The sequence below is a fragment of the Apostichopus japonicus genome, chromosome 20 (genome assembly GCF_037975245.1).
Source record: "Apostichopus japonicus isolate 1M-3 chromosome 20, ASM3797524v1, whole genome shotgun sequence".
Lineage (NCBI taxonomy): Eukaryota > Metazoa > Echinodermata > Holothuroidea > Aspidochirotida > Stichopodidae > Apostichopus > Apostichopus japonicus.
In genome coordinates this window covers 6,709,113-6,731,455 of record NC_092580.1, presented here as the reverse complement: position 1 = coordinate 6,731,455, position 22,343 = coordinate 6,709,113, and the positions used below count along the sequence as shown (strand labels likewise).

At 36.2% G+C, this 22,343-nt stretch overlaps 2 protein-coding genes across 15 annotated transcripts in view; both read left to right on the top strand.

Moving 5' to 3' along the window:
• Nucleotides 1-15,067, top strand: part of LOC139961177 (plexin-B-like) — a 45,808-nt gene extending 30,741 nt beyond the window's left edge. The window contains exons 29-42 of one of the 5 annotated variants that reach the window (XM_071960162.1): nucleotides 48-135; nucleotides 1,309-1,380; nucleotides 1,594-1,680; nucleotides 4,068-4,142; nucleotides 4,486-4,560; nucleotides 4,851-4,922; nucleotides 6,238-6,315; nucleotides 6,645-6,712; nucleotides 6,935-7,018; nucleotides 9,766-9,923; nucleotides 11,519-11,663; nucleotides 11,909-12,043; nucleotides 13,082-13,156; nucleotides 13,683-15,067. In XM_071960162.1, coding sequence (XP_071816263.1) covers nucleotides 48-135; nucleotides 1,309-1,380; nucleotides 1,594-1,680; nucleotides 4,068-4,142; nucleotides 4,486-4,560; nucleotides 4,851-4,922; nucleotides 6,238-6,315; nucleotides 6,645-6,712; nucleotides 6,935-7,018; nucleotides 9,766-9,923; nucleotides 11,519-11,663; nucleotides 11,909-12,043; nucleotides 13,082-13,156; nucleotides 13,683-13,808 — 1,338 coding nt within the window. In that variant the 3' untranslated portion in view covers nucleotides 13,809-15,067. The remainder of the gene's footprint in view (nucleotides 1-47; nucleotides 136-1,308; nucleotides 1,381-1,593; nucleotides 1,681-4,067; nucleotides 4,143-4,485; nucleotides 4,561-4,850; nucleotides 4,923-6,237; nucleotides 6,316-6,644; nucleotides 6,713-6,934; nucleotides 7,019-9,765; nucleotides 9,924-11,518; nucleotides 11,664-11,908; nucleotides 12,044-13,081; nucleotides 13,157-13,682) is intronic. The other 4 variants (XM_071960164.1, XM_071960165.1, XM_071960163.1 and 1 more) reach the window with 4 other exon arrangements.
• Nucleotides 15,068-18,001: 2,934 nt separating this feature from the next.
• LOC139961174 (plexin-B-like) overlaps nucleotides 18,002-22,343 on the top strand; it is a 50,921-nt gene continuing 46,579 nt past the window's right edge. For 8 of the 10 annotated variants that reach the window (XM_071960153.1, XM_071960149.1, XM_071960152.1 and 5 more), the window contains exons 1-2: nucleotides 18,002-18,148; nucleotides 19,094-19,240. The gene's annotated coding sequence lies outside the window, so the exon portion shown is untranslated. Of the gene's footprint in view, nucleotides 18,149-19,093; nucleotides 19,241-21,196; nucleotides 21,452-22,343 lie in introns of those variants that run through there. The other 2 variants (XM_071960145.1, XM_071960144.1) reach the window with 2 other exon arrangements.

The following is a 22,343-nucleotide window of genomic DNA, read 5'->3' as shown; positions in this document are numbered from 1 at the left end:
TGGTCACAACAAATGTTGAATATTTTAATCTGATTTTAACTACAAAGGTACAGACTGGTAACTGTGTAAAGCTCATCAAGAAGCAGAACATTAAAAGTAGAAATCTCAATTCTGACCCAGAAGATGTTACATCAGGTAGGTGTTAAATTTTATTAATATTGGACATAATGAAAAAACAAAAGATATATGAAATCTATCAGTTTTAGGTGGAACTGAAGTGATCATATTTCATATAAGACTTCCAGTACAAATGTTGAGAGGTGATGGGGCAGTTTATAAAGTTGTTGAAAATATATCCACTGAAGTCTTTATGTTATGACAAACTAGCATGTTATTTATCTCTTCAACTTAAAACTCAAAATTTGTATTTGATTAATTAAATAGTTCATTCTGTTCCCCAAATGTAGTCTTGTTTAATGATACTTGACAAACAGCTGCATTTTACAACTTTCTGCCTCCCAGAAACAGAAATACTTTTGCATTCTCAGTTGATCATGGTGATGATGATGATGGTGGTTATGATGATGATGGTGGTTGTGATGGTGGTGGTGGTTGTGATGTTGGTTGTGGTGGTGGTTGTGATGGTGGTGGTGGTGGTTGTGATGATGCTGGTGGTTGTGATGATGCTGGTGGTTGTGATTGTGGTGATGGTGGTGGTTCGTGGTTGTGATGGTGGTGGTTGTGATGTTGGTTGTGGTGATGGTGGTGATGATGATGGTGGTGGTTGTGATGGTGGTGATAGATGACATTTTTATAACAGTGGTGACTTGAGACCACCAACAAGGAAAATGGGATGAAGAACCTATTTCTTCCAAATAGTTTACTTATTAACACATGAAGAAAACTGAGCACTTGTACCACAAAAATGAAGTCAAAATGATGGAACTGTCAGCACCAACTTAAATATCAGTACCCTTTATGAAATTAACCTTTCTCAGAGAGGAGGTTACACTTTCCCTTTAAAACCCCTTCCAAGGATGGACATCAGCCAACATTGGTGTCCCCTTATCCAAATGCAAATTCTAGCTCCGGGCCTGCCTCATATTGCATTCAATTTAATATTGAAAGAGTTCATGAGTATACATCATAGCAGTTACAAACAATTTCAATTTAATCAGTGATGATGGCATACCGTGAACTTCAAATGTTTCCAGAGACATTTTTGTCTTAATTTGAAACACACATCTCTGATCTAACGTTACTTCACAATGAAAATAGCAGGTCTTATGGTAGACACAGTCGCTGAACAAAACTAAGCTTGGGAACAGCTAGATTTTCAAACTTAACACTATTCTTTCTGTTTTGCAGAATCCTTAGAGAAGCTCCAAGATACAGATGGTGCAACAAATGGATGTTACACAACAACAGTTTCAGACTCTGGTGAGTACATATTGGTTTCACCAGCTGCAAAGTTCATATGACTTGATGTCAATTCCACAAAAGTAAGAACACAGCAAGACCTTGCTCATAAATCTGTCTTATTGAAATGTGCCTTGTTGTCATATTTTAATAGTTTACCTAGCAATGTGACACTTCAATAACTAAATGCTAATTCTGTTCACACTTCCTCTGTTTTCTCTCTTTTTCTCACAGTAGCAGAAAATGATGGATATGATTCTCCTGATTCTCCAAACAATCAAAAGGTTCAAGTTGGTCAAACTTACTCTAGAACTTTATTAAGTAAGTAATCCACAAGCTACAGATGGTAAAAAATTGAAGTAACAATTGATGTTCAGCTTCTAGATTTATAATTGTATTATGAGCTACCACCAGGAAGGCCAAAAGCTTGGTATAAAAACAGGTATATTTTGGATGAAAATGATCATATTTCCTAATATTTCATGTAATAATAGAGATACTTATTATCCTTCATCACACATAGCCATTCAAAGTGTTCTCTCCAGGGACGTAGCCAGGGGGGGAGCAGGGGGAGCGACCGCTCCCCCCTTTCAGTTTCGAAAAAAATGTTTAAAAACTCGTTTTTTAGCATGGTATTTTGTCAGTGCTCTTTTGATCTTGAATACTCGTCAGCTCCATTAACTCGATTATAATTGTAGTAACATTCCCGCCTACTGATTGAACTACTTACTTAGTTTGGCAGATGCAATTAGCTAAATTTAGCCTATAGCCTATTACAAGCCTACAGTTGGCCACAGCGTAATAACATATATATTGCCTTATGTCACGAACAGTATGCACAACAACGTCGACAACGTTCGTTCTCATCCTTTCTTTGATTTGTCCTAAGTTGTTGCACGAAGAGCATGTTATGAAGCTAAGCTAGCAATCGTGATACGCACTTCCTATAAATAATTATTACACTGCTAATACACTGCGATAACGATATTTTTTTAGACCACTGCATATCTGGCTATATTACAAAATATGAAGGTTTATATTGTCCATCAGTTAAGTTCGTCAAATGTATTAAAGTCCAGACATTGGACAATAAACAAGAATCATCCTACTGGAAAAATTGTAAAAGGGCACTATGTTTGTCTTTCTGATATATTACGTATAAGAACATGTAAAAGAATTCAAACAGGAAACAAAATCTGCTGATAATAAGATATCATATGATTAGGGGCGTAGCCAGTATGTAGCACTGCAGGCCCGGGCCTACACATTTTGGGCAAGTTACCTTTTTAAAAATACACCCAAAATTCAAATCCATAAGCTTGCTGGACAAGTTTAAGATTCTAGACAGGAAAAACTATAGAAATGAACGTAGCAAGAATATGGCCAAATTATTGGTGACCTATTCTTCTGTCATCTAGGCTGTCATTTCTATCGCGTGTCGTTTCAATCAACACTCTACCCGCCGAAAAAGACTAGGATCCGATCTTGTCAGTAGTAACATCTAGTTAAGAACCCGTTTACGCAAATAATATTTCAGTTGAGAAAACAGTTGAGAAATTTGCATCAGATGGCAATCGTCGGATAGCGCTCGCCTTCTCTTATTAGGCTAACTTAAACATTTACTACCTTGGAGTGTTAGCTCAGTGGTTAACGCCGGTGCCTTTCAATCATAAGGTCCCCGGTTCGAGTCACTCCCAGCTTAATGTATGTCGTCCAGTTACAGAGTTGTTGACAATTAACAATTCATAATTATGGATGCTAAATATGAATGCAAGAGACTGACTTCGGTCAGCTTGCGGCTTTGATAAGCCTATGAGGCTTCTTCGCGAGTTCCTGCTTACAGGAGGATCTAAAATACATACATATACATACATACAAACATACCAGCTACAGTTGTATCAAAGACAAGTACTGGCTGTAGTTGTATCAAAGACATTTCTGGCCTATCTTTGTATATACAAATATCAGAAGTTGAAAAGGAAGACTACTCTGTACATGTACCTTGCTAATTTTAAATATATACATTATGTAGTATTAAATTACGTACTATTTTAACTCGTTTGTTTTTTGGGTTAAAAGTGATATTGAATGAGGTGTCTCAAGTTAGCAAGAGGCCAGGGAACCAGAATGAACACTCGGGAAGGGCTGTTTCTGGCCATCTGGGGGGGGTTTGTAAAACCAAAAATTTTCTTGTACGCTCCGCGCCAACCGATGGTGGCGCTCCGCTCAGATAGTCGTACCTACAACTTTGAAAATCCATATCAATCGCTAAAAGTGCTCCCCCCCTTTCAAATTCCTGGCTACGTCGCTGGTTCTCTCCCTCCCAAGATCCTCTGTCCTGGAAGATAAGCCCATGAGAACTGACAATGTCAAGATACTCCTTGTTTTCACTTTCTATACAGATATTTATCCTCTTTATCAAATCACTAACAACCATCATCACATTCACTACACCTCAGATCATCTTTGGGTTGTTGACAATGGTGTCCTCTTAAGAACACACCAGCAACAAGGATGGAAAACTATTTTAAGAGAGGAATGAGTGACAATTAACTTAACAATTGTATGGAAATGTGACAAGTGGCAAAATCCAAACACAGGTCCTTAAAAAGATATTTCTTGTTGTCATTCAAGACTGTCCATACTAAAGTATTTCTTTTTGCTATTTTGTCATGGTGATTTCACTTCTTACATTATCTTATCTTCAGATGATCAAACACAATTAAGTGTAAATGATACTGGGGTCGATAATGATGGTTACTTACATCCAGATGTACAAACAGGTGAGCCTCATTTACTTTAGTGCTTTATCCTTGATCACTAAACCAAAATGAAGAACCTCTATTTAATTTGCACTTTGAATAGCATTCAGTCTACAATTGAAAATGTATGTATTTTCTCTTTATTTTTCTATGTAATGGAACAGAGCATGGAATTGCTGCAAAATGGCGAATTACATTTGAAACCTTTAAATTTGGTATCTGCCAACCATGATGACATACCCTGATTTCATTTTCTCCGAAAGCATAATTTGTTGATGCAAGAGAATTGACACTACAGTAGTCTTTACACCTCTGCTGACATTCTAATATGTTGAACTTGTTTCTTTTTTACATTTCTTTTTAGACAACATTAGAGAAAAAGTGAGTGAAGATATCAGCGTTGATAAAGATGGTTACCTTCAACCAGAGATACGAACAGGTAAGTCAATATGGTTGTTGGTCTGCTCCCTTACTTATCACAGTACAAGCAATGTCTTTGTGATGTTTGTGGTATGCTCATAGTTATGGAATGGCTTTAGTGTTTAACCATATCTATTCCTCTGTGATAACCTAAACACATGGTAATGCTATCTATTATGGAACAGAACATCAAAATTACATTTTGATGTGATGCTATAAAGATGAAAAAATTCTTTTTAGGTTCTTGATTTCTGTCAACCATGATGACATACTTTCAAGTTTTCCTGAACTGTTATATCTCATTTGCAGAAAATCCAGAGAAGCTCCAAGTTACAGATGGTGGTAAAAATGGATGTTACACGACAACAGTTTCAGACTCTGGTGAGTATAGATTTGATATCTGCTGTTGCTATATTAACATGACTAGAAGTTACTTAAAGCAAATGCAGAGCTTGTTCATTACTGTTTATCATCTTAATGCCTATACTACATATTAGAATATTGTAGTGCTTAATTGTCATCAACATGGTTTTCTCCCTTCTGCTCCCAGATCTCTTGCAATTCGTATGAAATTTTGTCACTGTGTATTGAATGGAATTGTTTACAAAAGTTAATTATGCCTAAAACATTTCAGAAACAAATTCGGAGGCATTTCTTCATTATTTTTTGCATGACACACACATCTAATGTTACTTGAAAATGTAAATCACAGTCTTGCAGTAACCACCTTACATGGTTGCTGCTCTTGGGTATAGCTACTGAATAGGTTAACAATGGATGTTGTTCATCAGTTATGTAACAGACTGTGCTAATGTGACACTGATATTGCCATATGTGACTGACAGTAATATAGAAAACCCAGATATGAGGTAAAAGATTTCTTTCAAACTTTCAAACTTTCAAAATTCTGGCTTTTCCTGCCTAGCCAGGACCGCATTCCACTCTCTTTTCCTGCCTAGTGTGGACTTGAGAGGCTGGGTGAAGCCAGGAAAAGGCTGGACTTTCAAAATTCTGGCTTTTCCTGCCTAGCCAGGACAGCATCATTGCCCTCGCTTTTCCTGCCTAGTGTGGACTTGTGAGGCTGGGTGAAGCCAGGAAAAGGCTGGACTTTCAAAATCCTGGCTTTTCCTGCCTAGCCAGGACAGCATCATTGCCCTCGCTTTTCCTGCCTAGTGTGGACTTGTGAGGCTGGGTAATGCCAGGAAAAGGCTGGACTTTCAAAATCCTGGCTTTTCCTGCCTAGCCAGGACAGCATCATTGCCCTCGCTTTTCCTGCCTAGTGTGGACTTGTGAGGCTGGGTAATGCCAGGAAAAGGCTGGACTTTCAAAATCCTGGCTTTTCCTGCCTAACCAGGACAGCATTGCCCTCACTTTTCCTGCCTAGTGTGGACTTGTGAGGCTGGGTAATGCCAGGAAAAGGCTGGACTTTCAAAATCCTGGCTACCTGAGGCAGGAATAAAGCTTGGATATCCAGGGAAATTCAGGGTTTCCTTGACTCTTGCTTATAAGCCAGGAATTATTTTCGTCTGGGTAGAAGCACAAAGCTAGCTTTGCATATTCATTAAGTGAAATATATAGTGAAATATAAATAACATTCTTTCATTCTATATTTTAGCTAATATTTTAAGTAGTTATGTGACTCACAAAACACTAGGTACCAATTATCTTTGTGCTTACTCATTTTGTCTCTCACTAGCAGAAAATGATGGGTTTGTGTCTCCTAATTCTTCAAACCATCGTAAAGACGGCAACATTCAACCAAGTAATGTACCAAGTAAGTAAACCACAGGCTACTCATAACACTTATTAATTTATCTACCCTCACCACAGAGAATCACAGAGCAATACCATATTGTAGCTCTAATATGTCTAACATTCATAGTTTAGATATTTTAAGATTTGTATTAGATGTTTCATTTTTTTTATATTTATTTTTGCTGAGTTATCAAACCCTGGAATAAAAAAAGCTTGCTAAGAAGTAACTTAGAAATGTTTAATAATGAAAGGCAGATGTACAGAATAAAAAATACGTTGTTTGTTCCCTCGTTTGGTTATGTAATATCTTTCACTATTGTTTATACTTCACTGGTGACCTTCTCTCAGCAGGAGCTGATCCTGAAGATATTTACGATGAACCAGAAGCAGGCTTTGGACTGTGGATATGGCATCTTGTAAGTTCATATCACTCAGTAATATCTTAAGTTTTAGTTTATCTGTTTTCCCAGATTCATGGCTAATAATCAATTTGTTCATTTCAAATCCATGTTTGCTGGCGATGAGATATGCAACTCTGTGGACTGCCCTTTTGTTTATGTTGTCATTTAATATTTCATGTTAAGATGATATTATTTATAATATATTTACTGTTTCATGCTCTGTTCATTATTCTATAGATGAAAGAAGAAGGTAATCAGGATGTCATCTCTGACCGTGAGGAAGGAGCAGCGGCTGTTCTTTCGTACTTGCCTGCAACAAGGGTGAGAGGAATTGCTTGACTTTGATCAAATTAAATCAACTTTCTGAGCTACATTTACAGGGTGGATTTAAAGTAGAACGATAGTGACAGAAAAAAAATCTCTCATTTTCATATATAATGTAGTTTATATGTTACCAAGCAACATATTTTTTTAATTTTCCAAATAGCACACCGGAAAGTTATAAAAAAGGGAATTAAAACATCGTTTTTTCGCCTCCGTAATTTAGGAATTTGCAAACACTGCAACGACCTTGAACAGCCCTCAGGTCAGTGAATGACGTCACTGTGATGATCTTTTCTGTTGTGAACTGTTCAGTACGGAGCTGTGCGTGCATTTCGTGTCAGCATAACTGTTATTTTCGGCGTTATGTTCAAGACATAAATAGATAATGAATATCATAGTGTTTCTTGATTTCTTCACCACGTGTTTACAAGTTTTTTTTTACCAAATTTGCGGCGATTTCGCAACGATTTCCCAATATCTGAAGAGGTAACTCGCAAGCTGACCCAAAATAACGTAGGCTAAATCTCAAGATCACGTTTTTGGCGGGTTTTATACAGAGTGATGTATGAATGTGCTCACTTACCAGTCAAACTGGCACAATAACAATAGTGATGAGAGTCTCAAACGTAGATTAGTATAACATCCGAAAGAAAATCCAAGTTCTAAACAAAGTAGATTCGCTTGTATGCACTAGGCCTACTGTAAAACATAAACATTCCTTGTTCCGTGCGTCATTAAATCCAACAGAAAGGTTTCATTGAGCTTGAAATACAACCGCATTTGAACTCAATCGAGTTGTTAGTCGAGCTCGAACAATTTTCTCACTACATGCAATGCCTATTGCGTTTATTCACATGCATGCCTCGTGGTTTGGGCTTCAGGAGGAATCGTATTCTAGCCCAACTTCACGTAGTTCCGCAAACGGTACTTTTCCAGCGGCGTAGGAAGGTACTTTTGAGTGGGGGGGGCTGAAGACTTATGGCCGGCCTGGGGGAGGGGTCTAAGGGGAGGGGGTGTCCCCTTCCCCTTTGGAATTTTTTGGAATTTCCAGGTGGCCTCAGATGCAATTTGGTGCAATATAGCACACTTCAACTCATTCACTCCATTTTGTATATAATTTTGCATTTTCACCTGGCCTTAGATGCAATTTGGTGCTCCAAATGAGATTTTTTTCTCATTTGGAAATGAAAAAGGGGTTTTCTGACTTGCGAAGCGGGGGGGGGGGCGGAATGATACTTCCGCCCCTCCATATTTTTCACTGGGTAGGCTGGCGCCCCCCCCCAGACCCCCGGTTCCTACGCCCTTGGTACTTTCACACTGTGCAAACATAAGTGACAGTGTGGCGCTACCGTAAGTAGTACACGATGTTTTGTTTCGCTCGAGCATACACACATTTCCTATTCGTATTACATTTAAAGTGGTTTGGAGGGTATGAACACATCTCTGCCCCAAAAAACTCTGCCTAAGCGACGTCCATGCCCCAATTGAAATTTGCACGTGGATTCTCTCCTCACATAGTCATTAGGTTGTTCACGTCTGACATGTCTTCCAGTTCCAACACTTACTGTTGCATTTATCGGGATATATATAAAATAATGCGGCATAAAAGCATCAATCTTTCAAACTTTTATTACTTTACTGACCTTGCCACATGCAAATTTCAATTGGGCCCGAGAATCATCTTCTGTGAAGTGGGCAGAACAAACTTTCACATTCTTGCCATGAGAAACTCCTGGTGCGATGAAGTCTTTCCTGGTTCTCCTCACAAATCGTATCCAGAGTTTCCGATATCTCTCACTACTTTTTCCGCTTGGAAAATTGAAGAAAACTTATTGTAGAGTCCACATTCGTTCTGTTGCATCCCCCTACAACGCAATTTCTTGGATTTTGCTAGTGGTTTACGTGGTTTGTCGAGTCCAATATAGAGTAGGTTGCAACTAAACTTACACACTAAGTGCACACTGCTGATGTACACTACGCAGAGCTCACGTTGTTATCATCATAATGACGTCACATGTCACTGTAGATCACGTGATCATCATATCGCTTTTCGCGAAAAGCCCAATTTTTGTTTAAAAAATCAACAAGTTTAGGAATTTTTTTTAAGCCTTTCCCAACATCGGATTGACTTGAATTTTCACATGTGTAAAATGGAAACCAACTAGAATACTCTTGAATAAAATCGTATTTTTTCGTCGATGGTGAAAAATCACTATCGTTCATCTTTAAGGTTTGATTTGTTGTGTCTTACTGAAATGATTACATTCTTCGAAATTTATAAGAGGAATGTTTCAAATAATAATAATAATAACTAGTCTTATAAAGCGCAGACTCCAACAAGAGTTGTTCAATGCGCTTCAGTATAGCGTTAAAACATGGACATGTATAAGAATGGATTTGCTGGCTTTGCAAAGTTGGCAAAGAAAAATATGCATTGATGGGACGTATGCCATATATATAACAGGAAACAAGATAGAAAGCCTGTATAGTCGTAAAGTATAGTTAAGTTAAGTTTGTGGCTACCAAAGCTTATTGCTGTGTTGAAATTCTAAACACTCAGGCTGAACTGAAATCACTTCTGCCAATGTACCTCTGCCCCAATCCCCAATCCCACCCCAGGACCGCAGAAAGGTGCAGATTAAATGAGAACCATATGGCCGTGTTTCACATTTACATAAAGCTAGGCATATTACATTCCTTTGGTTTCATTAAGAACCAAACATTATTCCTGTTTGACTCCACAGACTGCCCTTCAGAAGTATGTAAACAATGTGTTTACAGCATTCATGACTGCTGGTAATGATACCTTCTTAGTCAATATTAAGCAAATTTTTGACTTGTTCGATCAAAAAGCTGCTGAATTGAAGAATCCAAATCTTGCTGCAGGATGGAAGGATGACATGTAAGTAATTCTCGCAAGATTTATTTTTTACAAAACCCTTTTGATGATATGAGAAGTTCATATTCCCATTCTGTGTATGAACAATCATAATAGCAAAGGGGCTTTCCTTCACACAGAAGATATATACTTGGCTGGCAACAAACAAAGATCAAAATATTACTTTCCTCTTCAAGTTTAAGGTCAATTATTTCACAACTAGATTTGGCTTAACCAAACAGTATTTAAGTTTGATAAAATGTCTGCCGCTGTATTTTTTTTCTTTTGAAGCATGTGTCACGTTGCTTCTCTTTAGGCTATAAAGTATAGAATGAACAAGTATGATTTCAATACAGTTAATAATATTATTATTATTTATCAGTGGTGTAGGAAGGTACTTTTGAGTGGGGGGCTGAAGACTGATGGCTGGCCTAGGGGGAGGGGTTTAAGGGGAGGGGGTGGCCCCCTCCCCTTTGGAACTTTTTTGCATGACCAGGTGGCCTCAGATGCAATTTGGTGCAATATAGTACACTTCAACACCCACTCCATTTTGTAAATAATTTTGCATTTTCACCTGGCCTTAGATGCAATTTGGTGCTCCAAGCACAATTTGTAAACTGTACTGTGGGTATTGACCGCAGCTGTATGTACTGACTGTACACTAGTGTCTAATTACTGATGGTAGCAAGCTGTGTGTGTATTTTTTGGGATCGATGGTGGTGTCTAACACTTCTGTTACACCTCATTCGAAACTAGGTCAGATTACCGGCATTAGACGTTTCTTTTTGCGCGAGTCTTCACACCCTTTAAATATTAATATAAAAAATATAAATTTATATATATATTCTAAGGAATAATTTTAAAAACAATATTGCTTGACCGTGAAATTCCTAAAAGCAAAAGTGAGTTTTAGGTAAATTCTTAAAAGTGGCTAATGTTTTGGCATCATGGATATTATTTGGCAGTGCATTCAATAGCTTGCCAGCAGCAAAGTTCAATTGTCTCTCGCTGTATGTAGCAGTCCTTACTCTGGGGACCACTAGTGTAAGGGAATTGGCCGATCTCCGTGTTCTGTGAGGCTTGTACACAGTTAGCATATCAGTTAGGTATTGAGGTGCTTGAAAATGAATGGATTTATATGCATGTACTAATAGTTTGAACTCGACATGGTGGTGAACAGGCAGCCAGTGAAGATCACTTAAGACAGGTATAATATGAAGTTAGGCAAGATATTAACTGTAAAGAAATTATACTTGTTTGCACAGTCAGTAGTAGGCCTAAGTGTGTTGGCATATACATGTGCATTCATATATGGTAGTCAATTATACACTACAAATGTTTAACTGTAGGATTCTGCAAATATTGAATGTGGATTGCTCAGTTTTGCTTCAAATCCATTTCTTTGTAATGCCAGACATACATACATCCAGTATAAAGAGATCATGCCTGATAGAGGACAGTGCACCGGGCAGTCCGGCCTAATGTCAGACGTCTGGCCACCCTACCTCTGGTTCATCAATTATGAATATGCAATATCCATCCTTCCTCATTGATCTTTACATTAATGGTTTGTTTATTGGTCTTTATTCTTATTGTTGTTGTTATTTTTTGTATTTCAGCTTGCCACTGGGATTTTGGACTGACCTACTCAACAGACTGCATCTCATTCATGATGTCAAAGATTGTATTTACGTACAGGCTTGTCTAAAGATTATTGTTCAGACACTTACAGATGTATGCAAAAGAGGCAGAGAAGTGTCAAATGTGAGTAAAATCTAATGAATTAAAACTAATGCAAGCAATATGGAGTTGATTAATAGCCTGAGAGTCTAAATATAAAGGTATAAAACTATATGTAGAATATCAGGACAGACATGTCCAATTACACCTCATTATAACAAAAAGGTGATGGGCTCACTAGTAAAATGGTCATAGTTAAATGCTGGTAACAGAACAGCCAGTCTTAAACTATTAGAATGACAGTTACAGTTTACTTTTATTCTTGCCAGGATCATTCTTCAAGCAATCAACTTTACAAGCAGTTGTTGCCAGTTTACTCCACCAAACTAGATCACTTTTACAGTGATATAAGGCAGATGAAGAAACTGAACCAGGAGAACTCAAGAACCAGCAGAGTGGAAGAGGTAAAGATACCCCCACAATGGAACTACAATGTTTGGTAACATTATGTACATCACACAATTTGAAGAGAACCCAAGACAAAAATTAAGAGTAGATATGGCACAGTGCAACAGAAGCTGAAAGTTTTGGTGTCATGCAGTGATGGTTATAACAATTCCGGTTTCTCAGATATTGATCCTTAAAATGTATCAAGCATCTGGAATGCTTCTCTATGCTGATTTGATATAGTTTAGTCAGTCAACATTGGAATTTACCATCAAAATATTTTCTAAAATGTTACTATTATTATTATACATTTTATATAGCGTACTATCAACCAAGAGTTATCTAATGTGCTGTACAAAACAAGAGATTCGACACAAAAGTTCAAAAAAGTGGAATACAAAGAAAACTTAGAACCTAGAAGAATACCAACTTTTAAGTTTGGATTTAAACTGCTTAATATTTTTGAATTTCACCTGGATGCTCGTTCAGTTCTACAATCAGGGACCCGCCACAGTAAACTAACACTCGCCAAAAGTTTTGCAATTGGACCTACAGTAGGTATATAGAGAATTTCCCTATTACTAGAACCAGGGAGCTGCTGCTCTAACTTAAAGCACTCTCCTGCCAGGGTCTAAATGGAGAAGTTCTGACAACAGGTCACGGAACTATCAGGTCTATCCCTACCCAGGACTAAATTAATTAGCAGCCATGTTTTGAACTTGTTGCATTTTTAATCTTGCAGTTGGGAAGGCCATTTAAGAGGCCATTAATACTGATACTAGCTATATGATGATAAATAGCCATATCAGTTCTACATTTGCTTGGTAGGCCTGTGTGTGATTTCATGAAATTATAGTAAAATATAGGAGATAAATGTTCTATATGCTAGTGAAATTAAAATCAAGTATCCTGCAGTTAGTTAGACTAATCTTTACAATTTAAACTTAAATTTCTAGCTCTCATTCAGAAAACATTGTAACTGAAAACAGGTAGCAAGTTCATGCTACCATTGATGCGATATCTCTATTTAGCTGTTCTTTTCTCTTTTAAAACAGATGTTCGGTGATTCGTTTGACATTACAGCAGTATTGTGGCAAATGTATCAGATGATACATAAGCACAGAGATCAGGTAAGTTAATACAATACTATGATTATTAAATAAATTTTCCATAAATTTTCCTTTTCATTTACAGACAAACATCCCCATTTCATAAATTGTCAGATATATTTGGCACACCAAAGTAAGTGTTAATTTGGTGCAGTGTTGAATATAGGGAGAAGGTAACCTGTGGATCCACTATCCACAAGATCATTAATATTGTCAAATAATGCAGTAGAAACCAGGATTGATAATTCCAACTGTATGTAATATATGCAAAGTGGATGTGTTAATGTGCTATCATTTAGGTTCAATATCTTTATAGGTTTGTTTGTTGTCCATTACAGTAGTGTTTACTATTTGTGAACTTTTGACTAGATATTATCTGTTTGGGGTTACCCATGTCTTGGTTCTCTCAGGACAAAAGACCACATTTTGATGATAAATATATATTATTATTATTCACTGCCCATATATTACAATGTTAAAGAATTAACTGTACAACATTCACAATATTAGAGCATCACTTTTAATTATGGTACCTCTGATCTTACAGATCTGTGAGGTCCTACACACAGATCAGACCCAATCAGGCCAGGAAAAGGCAAAATGCATCAAGACTCTATTGGAAACATTTGAGAATGAAAGCTATGATCATCCAACCTACTTAGATATCTATTAAAACTGTGCATCACTGTAAAGAAATAATACGTTGAATAATATTAATAAACAATGTTAGTTTATAATGGTTGTATGTATTTACTCCATGAATCCATTTAGGATAGTATAGCATCGTTCAAATTGACTCTTTTGGTTTGCGTATAAATTTGAGAAATTACTTTATCAATATGAAACATTATGAAGGATGGTTCATATCTCATTCTTTTTAGAATTATTTGGTAACATTGTTACATTTATTTTCTATATTGTTTTAATCAGATATAAAGTGCTGTCAAAAGACAGAGCTTTCATCTTTTATATAACGTCTTTATTTTGCTGAGATGAAATTTATAGACTTTCAGTACTCAGTTGTTTAGTTGTTGCCTACAACCCGATATTCTTAATCATATATTCTTAATCCAGTCTTAAATAGTCCTTTTTATAAACATTTAACTGTTTTTAAGATATCATATGTACTCAGCTATAAAGCTATAAACCAGCTGTAAAGAAATCCTATTTACTTTTGAAATACTATTTGCTTTTTTTTTACATTGTTGGTATTGCTGAGATGATCTTAATCCAATCTTACATAGTCTTTATTATAAAATTTTAAACTGTTTTTACCATATTATATGCACTCAGCTATAAAGCTATAAACCAGCTGTAAAGATATACTATTTACTTTTGAAATACTATTTGCTTTTTTTTTACATTGTTGGTATTGCTGAGATGATCTTAATCCAATCTTACATAGTCTTTATTATAAAATTTTAAACTGTTTTTACCATATTATATGCACTCAGCTATAAAGCTATAAACCAGCTGTAAAGATATACTATTTACTTTTGAAATACTATTTGCTTTTTTTTTACATTGTTGGTATTGCTGAGATGATCTTAATCCAATCTTACATAGTCTTTATTATAAAATTTTAAACTGTTTTTATCATATCATATGCACTCAGCTATAAAGCTATAAACCAGCTGTAAAGATATACTATTTACTTTTGAAATACTATTTGCTTTTTTTTACATTTTTGGTATTGCTGAGATGATCTTAATCCAATCTTACATAGTCTTTATTATAAAATTTTAAACTGTTTTTACCATATTATATGCACTCAGCTATAAAGCTATAAACCAGCTGTAAAGATATACTATTTACTTTTGAAATACTATTTGCTTTTTTTTTACATTGTTGGTATTGCTGAGATGATCTTAATCCAATCTTACATAGTCTTTATTATAAAATTTTAAACTGTTTTTACCATATTATATGCACTCAGCTATAAAGCTATAAACCAGCTGTAAAGAAATACTATTTACTTTTTGAAATACTATTTGCTTTTTTTTGTTACATTTTTGGTATTGCTGAGATGATCTTAATCCAATCTTACATAGTCTTTATTATAAAATATTTTACTGTTTTTATCATATCATATGCACTCAGCTATAAAGCTATAGATCAGCTGTAAAGATATACTATTTATTTTTGAAAAACTATTTGCTATTTTTTGTCCATGATACATATATCATGCAACTAAACATGCTGCAGTATTCTAATGCATATATTACTGTAAGGTTCTAGTGAGAGGGCATGAGCCATCCAGTTGGGACAATTCTTTTTCAATACTGCACTTTCATGTCCTGCTTCATTGACAGTATGAATATTCTGTTTATATCAAGAAAAGGGTAGGAACTATTTGTACTCTCAGTAAGAGTGCTTTGAGGCATGATATGGGAGGAGAGTATCAAGTGGTATTAGCATATATAAATTGTCCCAACTGGTTGCATGAGCAAGTCAAGATTTGAATGTTCATACCTCATTAGCATGGGAAGCTTTTGTTCTAATATCTTAGTGGATGTGTGGAAATTGAAAATTGCCTTAATAGACACTTTTCACTGTGCAGGTTAAAAACATCCCCGTGTGAATTTAGTTTCCACTTTATAGAATGTAATTATTAGGTCTTTAGAGATAAGAATGATCTTGTTGAATTGTTTCAAATGTTACCAAAAGTTATTATTAAAGGAATGCTGCCTCATATCAATTCCTTTCTTTCTAAAATGCACACTAAACATTCTTCAAAATAGCCCTCTTACTGACCAACGCGTATGACTCATCACCTTGACCGAAAATCCTGTGGCTCTGTGCGGACAAGTTGTTTGGACTATTCCATTCATTAGGGGGGTCTTAAACGGTGTTTCTATAATTATAGGATTGCATTAGATAAATTAATTGGTAATTACTTGCTTCAATATTTATGATGCATATTCCACGGTCATTTTCTTTGAAATAATATTAAGTTCAATAAAATATGACGTTTTGAAAGCGAAACTCGGCTGTGGCGATGTAGGTGAACACTGTGCATTGCGTAGCATGTACCCTATTGCAGAGTACAGGATACACATATTACGTAACGGCGTGCCCACCGAAGAAAGCGAAACTTGTATTTTTCTTAGAAGACATTCGATTGGATTGTACTTGGTCCGGTTGAAGATAGTGACCAATGAAAATGAATTTAACATCAATGTAAAGTTAAGAAAAAATCTTTTTCAAAACCGTTTGAACTAAATTTGTCAATGAATATTCAAGAGGATGGTTACGCAAACAAAGTACGGCTATCAAATGGTGATTTTCTTCAGTATTTACTGTGTGTTTTCAATGAGGGTTTTGAGTTCGATATTTATTAACCTTACATCGTAAATCACCGAAGTCCGGTGGAATTTTGAACTGTATTGTTAAGAAAATAACAGAAATTTAGAGACAACACATTTCTCTGTTTAGTGCCGTTTGAACTAAGTTTTTTCGGTATTAACTTTTCACGCTATGGCTGTAGGAAAATGGTCTATATGGTAAAGTCATAGGCCTAAAACTGCGGCGGTCGAACTCAGTTCGCGTGCCGCACAAGGAATGGCGCTAAGGAATTGATATGTACAGTAGTGTCATAGTAACAGATAAAGCTAAGAAAAGAGGTTTTGTAGGATCATGTTATTCCATCAGGAGGTCCCTTACCTCTGCTTTTATCAATCAATTATTGGTAGTTGCTAGTCTGGCAGAATCAAGCTGAAGAAAGAGCTAGGCATTAAGTGACTATCCTTACGTTATATTGTGGATGATTTGGTCTGTTAGGGAACTCCCCTGGTGGTGGTGCAGAGGATGTGGCCTTAACCTTGCTATAGTCTGTTCTGGCATAAGGTCAGTTCCTCAAAGTGACTGTACTTCCTGGCAACTATTACACAGTGTTTTGTCTCATTTCACAAGTCACCTTGTGTCACCATTTGGTTGGATACCTTTCCTGTGGTTGTTCATATCCTGCTTCCTTATTAACAAAAGGTAACAGTTATTTCACTTATCAATTCCACAATGCTAATTGGGAATCTTAGATGATATGCATGGCATGTACATTCAGTGGGACTAATTATTCACAAGATTGGTTTATCGATTGGATGCTATATCTAAGGAGTGACATAGGAACATATAGCATTATCATGCTTTCAAGTAATTGTAGTCAAAAGTTTTGTGTTATTGTGTTTCTTAAAACAAAAGCAGGTACATTAATTTTCAAAAACTAAACAGAAAATAATCAGCAAAATGAAAGAAACCTATTTTTCACTGTGTTTCCTTTCACAATTATTCTGTAATTAACAGATGATATATTAGGTGATTATGACATCATAGATATTTATAAACATGCCATATTGGAAGAAACTTACATTCAGATGATTTATATATATATATATATATATCTCCGGTGGGGTTTTTCACTGTTTTGGATTTCCAAATCATTACCGTTTCAAATCTATATATAGATATTTTGTCTTGGTTGTTTAACCTTTTCACATTTTCTTAAACAGAGTCTGTTCAAAGTATCTCATTTTAGATCTGGACTAAGAATTCACTAATGAATTCAAGTTGGTTAGCATCAGGATTGATCTCTAGAGTAAAGCAAAATATGTCACCAAAACAGAACTAGCATATTTTTTGATACAGATGACAAAGGCCTACAGTGGATAAACAACTTTCCTTACTGGTTTTGAACCTCTGGACAAACCATCAGTGTCCATTTCCTAGTTGGTTAGGGTGTCTGCATATAAAGTGGGAGGCCCAGGTTGAATCCCAGTGGAGGCTGGAATTTTTCACTATTCTATATATTGTGATACAGTAGGCCTAATTTAGTTTTGTATTATATACTTTTAAAGGATGTTTCATTCCTCTAAAAGTTGACTTAAAACACTATTGCTCAAAACATTACATTATAAATGAAATATCCACTACAATACTTGGAGATGTTTGCTGATTAGATGTTTTCTTCATCTATCATTGGAAGAAATCCAAAGAGGAAGACATCCATGCAAGAGTAAGGTAAGAACTATGTCTGTATAATAAGATTTACAAATTCAATTTAACATGTCTAGATTCTTACTGTAGCTTGCTTTTCCCTGTGGGTATCACTGACTGTGGCCTTTACAATGATAAGTTATTCTGAGGCTTATAAAACTGATAGCATGCTCCTATTATTCTATCCCTGCAAGCTATCATTTAATATGTTGTATGTTTTAACTTTGTTATTTGTGTATTGTTTTCTTCACAACAATGATACAAAAGTATCAGAAGTCTGTCAGAGTAATTTGCATATTCTGTTCATGTTGTCCTCTGTCTTTGCATCAGTCTTGGACAGTTTTCTGTCGGTAGTGCCGTAGCAGAGTCTAAACATTAAAGGAGCCACAACACAACCACTATTGCTGGTCTAACAGCTACAAATATCTTATTCCATTTAGGATATATAAAAAGTTGGGTGTTCTTGCACACACAAGGTTGGTGTTATTTACTTCCCTCATACAACTTAAGACTTCTGAATAAGTTATCAAAGAATGACATTGATTGTTTGTACCCATATCAATTGTCAGTCTTAACTTAAGGATGGTGTTAATTTTGCTTGGCACCCATTGTGATATTTGACATCACTGCAGTGCAGCCATGACAAACAAAGTTATCAGTTTTGTAGGCATAAATGCTTCAAACAAAATGGAAACCAAAACATTGTGAAGTTTCTCAGGTAGAGTGGTTCCCTCAAAAAACTATTTAGTAATTAAAGACTTGTATTGCTGGAATTTTGGCAGAAATCCTTGTTTAATGTACATTCTCATCCCCTTGTGGTGTCTCTCGTTCAATACACATGATGGGGTGGTGGGAGTTAGGGTAAGGGTGGAGAAGGGGTAGGACTCCTATAGCTGCTGCACCAATGATTTATAAGTTGTCTCAGAGGACATGCATTGTTTCTCATTGCTTTCTCTTTCTCTATTTCAGGTTGCCTCTGGGGTTGTGGGCATTTCTCTTGAATAACCCTACACTGATTTATGACATTCCAAACTTAGCTATGTCAAGGCTTGCTTGCAGACTCTTGTTCAAATACTCCGTGATATTTGTCAGCTGAGAGAAGAGGAAATACCTGATGTGAGTTTCACCAGTATTGAATAAGATATGTTGTAGATACACTTTATCAAGGAACTTTGACATGTGCTTTGCTGTAATATGTTAGCACAAGGAAAATGTAATCAAATATACAGTGGTTGAAGTTATTAATTTCCTCTAAAGGAATATGCCGGTGGACAGACTATGAAACACAATATCTGAAGGGTAAACATTCTAATTTTTTATATAGTACTATAAAACTCAAACACTTAACACAATATCTCTAACAGAAGGTAAATATTCTTATTTTATATATAGTATTATAAAACTCAAAAACCTAATTAGCTTTAACAGAAGATATGGTTTGATTGAAGTTGATCACAGTATCGTGTCAGATGTGTTTCAAAAGAAATATTTTAGTTTTATAATCTTCTTGTTGATTTATCCCTGAAATTGGATGCAATATACCCTTAATTGCTTATCGACTGTTTAATCAGGTGTGTTTGTACTGGACAAGGAAGTGTGGAACCTTCTGTTATATACATATAAGGAAGTTGGTCTTAGCTAGATGATGATACCATAAATGCTGATAAAAATATTCAAATGAGGTACGCAGGAACTTTGATATGTTTGGACAACATATGAATTTGATTTGGTGCAGAATCAATGGTTATTTTTTAACTTCCCCCGTGAAAAGCACTCACGGTTGTTCCATTGATTGTTTTAATACAAAAAAACATAGATTTTTGTAGACAAAGTGAGAAAGATACCTATTGAGAACAGCACATAGGGTTATCAGAGTATAGTGACTTTCTCCAAGCCTGTAGCTGGTCGTTTACCTCCCTCCCTCCACACCCCCCCCCCCCCCCAGAAAGAAAGTTATCTACGCCAGCAGCTTTGATAGAGTCACGCTATTGAAAAAGAATGCAAACTACCAAATTGTAGCCTATTTATACTGGGCAGAGTTGACCAAATATGTGAATAAAGTTTTGGCTAATTGGATAAAATGTGAAAACTCTGAAGCCTCTAAAGCCCACCATATTGTATAGCTTCCTATGGCAGGCCCCTGGACCCACGCAGTTAGCGCAATGCATTCTCATTAACTGGTCAATAAATTGAATCCACCCCAACCCCCTTAGATGGAACTCAGACATAAACTGGTCAATTTGGGAAACATTCATAACAGCACTGTTACCATGGTTTCAACTGTTTAGGAATGGGGCACTTTGCAAAAGTACCTGAAATGACCGAACTGGTCTCATGCTGATCTTGCCCCCCTCAAACTCTCTATCCCCCTCTCGAATTCTTCTCCCCACCCCCAATCCCCCCAGACGAAAAAGTCTGGTTTATGCCACTGTTAACAGGGATACTACGATTACAGGAATACAACTTACTGACTGTAGGACAGGAAAGCTTGATAGATGCTAGAGTTGGAGAGACCATATTTTCCTAACATTCATAGCATTTACATTATAAAAATGGAGGAAAGGTATACTTTTAGTTTAGGAAAATATGCACTTGTGAGGTTTTCCAGAAGCCCAGTGAAGGTACCCTCCTCCCTCAAAGCACCTATCAAAATATGTTACTTGTAAGAATAATTCTTGAATTCCTTGTTTAAACAAATGAGAGAGGAAAACACCATTTTACTGCAATGGTTAATTTGATTAAGTCGTCACTCACAGAGTTGTAGTAATCATCCAAATTTCTGTGATAAGATGTCTATCATAAGTATGCTGCTTGTACCATGGAGTTGAAACAGAGATATTTCTTATATCAATACAGAACATTTATATTAATAAATTCAACTTTTTTAATAATTAATGTCACATCAAGGAAGTAGCCAATAGGCCTATACTAGTGTCCATGCATGCTTGTGTGCGTGTGCGTGTGTGTGCATACTTTCACTACAGCTAATGCATGGATGCTCAATCACAATGCTTTTTCAGAGATTTTTTGCTGAGAACTCTTTTATTCACACTAAGGTTTGCAAATATATTGTTTGCAATATGTACACTTAACCTTTGCTCTACATGTATGTACCATATACTTCCTTATAAAACTAATGTAGGGTACCAGGCTACTGTACTTGTATATGCAACCACAGACAAAAGTTAACTGGTTTCCTATATTGCTACATGCACCATTTTTCATTGGTGGTTCTTTTCAAGGGCAATTGCAATAACTGGACGCTTACTATATTTTAGCCAGCTTTGGTGTAATTGTAATAAATCAGCACAAACAATTGTTCAATTGGTGAGTACAATTAAAAGAGGCTGAAGAGAGCCTTTGTATTTTTCCTCCTCCACAATACGGGTGGTAAGATCTTTGTGTTGCTCTAATTTCCTATGTCTATTCCTATTACAGATAACTGAGACAGTCCTCTACTTAACTGTAAGCTCTTGGTTGTTTGCACCACTTTGCTGTTTTGTAAACTCCCCTCATCAATCTGCGTGTTTGTTTGTATGTCTTTAAATATTACTAAGATGTTATTAATGTAAAGCTGATTGGGAACTAACATTACTAAATGAGACGGTAAAGATATGTGATATTCACCTGGTACTGTTACTCTTAAGAATCATTAGAGGTCTGATAGAGCTTTATTTACTGATCATTGCTTGAAGAAGTTTTCTCATTTGAAAATTCACCCTTTATTAAGACTAGCGTTCATTATTCGCCACTGGCCACTTTTTCACCTTTCAAGGTTTTTAGTCTGGAACATTACCCTGTGTGATACATAATCATATCACCAAGCCTAGCAAAGGAAAAAAGGGTGGAAAGTCACTTCCTCAGATCAAATTTCCAGCGAACTACTGGCGAGAGCCTTTTAAAATGTCCATAATGCAGTAATTTCGGACACACTTTTGATACATACTTTCCTGGACACAGCGACTTTCTCTGAAGTCCCTTGTAATCATTTGGTAGTGTGAAGCTAATCTCAGGAGAATATTTACATTGATCAAATGTAATTGCAATGCTATATGTCCTGTCATCATTGTTCAAGGGCCCAATTGGCAAACCTGATTAGCTTCTTTTGTTTTCAGAGGCAAATCTGCCAAAATCAAATGAAAACATAAGATAGCTTGAGAGAAATGTGCAAGACCCTAGTATCAATCGAAAGAGCTGCAGGGGCCATTCTCTGGGCAGT